Here is a 1,462-nt window from a genome sequence, read left to right as displayed (position 1 = left end):
GAAATGCTGGGCCTCCTGGACCAATGTTTTTGTTTCTCTCTCTTCTCCCTCTCCCTTATCCAATATCTCTTTGCCTTCTTGCTCTATTTCCTGGAAGATTTTTTTCAACTTTACCTTCCTACCCTTGGTTGAATTTTTTCATTTCTACGATTATTTTCAATCTCCAAAGTTTTTTGTTTGTTTTTGGCTTAGAGGCTGCTGTTCTCTGAATATTCCTCTTAAAACACCCTGTTCTTGTTTTAGTGATGCAACCCTTCCTCTCAGCTGTCTGCGGGTATCACTGGGGAGGTGGGGGGAGCAGAAAGTCGCTGTGTCCTCCAACTTGTGGTGTTTTTTTTCTGCTTTATTAGAGCCCTGGTCATTCGTTCCTGGGTAAGGCAGGAGGACTAGAGAGTTCACCGGTGTCCCTGAGACCATGGGAGGGGCTTGGTAACTGTGTGTTGGGGGGAGGGGGAGGGGGGTGTTACAGCAGCTGGTCCAGCTGGGCTGACCCTCCAGGCTCTGCACTGACCTCCTTGGGCTTCTTCCTCTCGGGTGGGTCGGTCCCTGGAGAAGGCTTTTCTGTTTTCTCTCTGGAGGGGCTTGGTCAGGCGCTGCGACTGGGAGGCTGCACTGCACATTCGCTATGTAAACGTCACCTTAATTGCTTGTTCTCTAATGTGTTGGTGTTAGAGACCCTCTGCCCCTAGACTTGCCCTCGGCTCCTGCCAGGGCTGGGAAGCTATACAGAGTGGGCCAGGGCTGGGGGTCTAAATCCTCCTAAAGGAATGATCCACAGTCCTGTTTCCTACCACCGCGATGACCGCGCCCCCGTCCCTGGGTCACTTGGGTGGGTCCTCTGCCGGTGGAGTCAGGTCCCTCTCATTGCTCCCCAGCTCCCAAGTGTACTGCTATCGTGGCCTCTCCGGTTCCCGTGGGCCTTGTGGCCTTTTGAACATTCCTTCACTGCCATAGGAGCGGGCTTCAGAAAGGAGAGAGAGAAAATGCACGTGTTCAGGCTGCCACCTTCATCTGAAAGTCCAACAAACATTTTGGAGTCCTTCCTATGAGCAGGTGACCTGGAGTCCAGAGGCGGGGGGCTCCAGGCTGGGTGAGAGGGGAAGCTCCCCCTGCCCCCCAGGGCTGGGCTTTCTGTGTCTGCTCTGTATCCCCACAGGTAGCCTGTCGTCGGGTGGCTCCCCCTGCAGGACAGCTGCCTGTATGTATCCTGCCTCTCCACCCTCTCCCTAACACTGGCTGTGTAACCCTTTGTGCATGGAGGATCAGAGCAGGGTGTCTTAACCCACCTCGCCTGGGTTCAAATCCTGGCTCTGCCACTTTCTAGATGACTGAGTAGCTTGGCAAAGTTACTTTGCTTCTATTTTACTTCATTTTCCTCATCTATAAAAATGAAGTAATAGTATTATCTGCCTCTTAGGATTTTACGAGAATTCAATGTATGGCACATAGAACAATGTCTGAT

At 52.1% G+C, this 1,462-nt stretch overlaps 1 protein-coding gene across 1 annotated transcript in view; it reads right to left on the bottom strand.

The window, feature by feature from the left end:
* Positions 1–620, bottom strand: part of CLEC2L (C-type lectin domain family 2 member L) — a 6,840-nt gene extending 6,220 nt beyond the window's left edge. The window contains 1 exon segment of the mRNA XM_023764818.1: positions 512–620. Coding sequence (XP_023620586.1) covers positions 512–620 — 109 coding nt within the window.
* Between the last annotated feature and the right edge of the window lie 842 nt (positions 621–1,462).

This window comes from Myotis lucifugus, unplaced genomic scaffold, assembly GCF_000147115.1.
Source record: "Myotis lucifugus unplaced genomic scaffold, Myoluc2.0 scaffold_351, whole genome shotgun sequence".
Classification (NCBI taxonomy): Eukaryota; Metazoa; Chordata; class Mammalia; order Chiroptera; family Vespertilionidae; genus Myotis; species Myotis lucifugus.
Note: the sequence above shows the minus strand (reverse complement) of the source record. Positions and strands in the feature narration are given on the sequence as shown.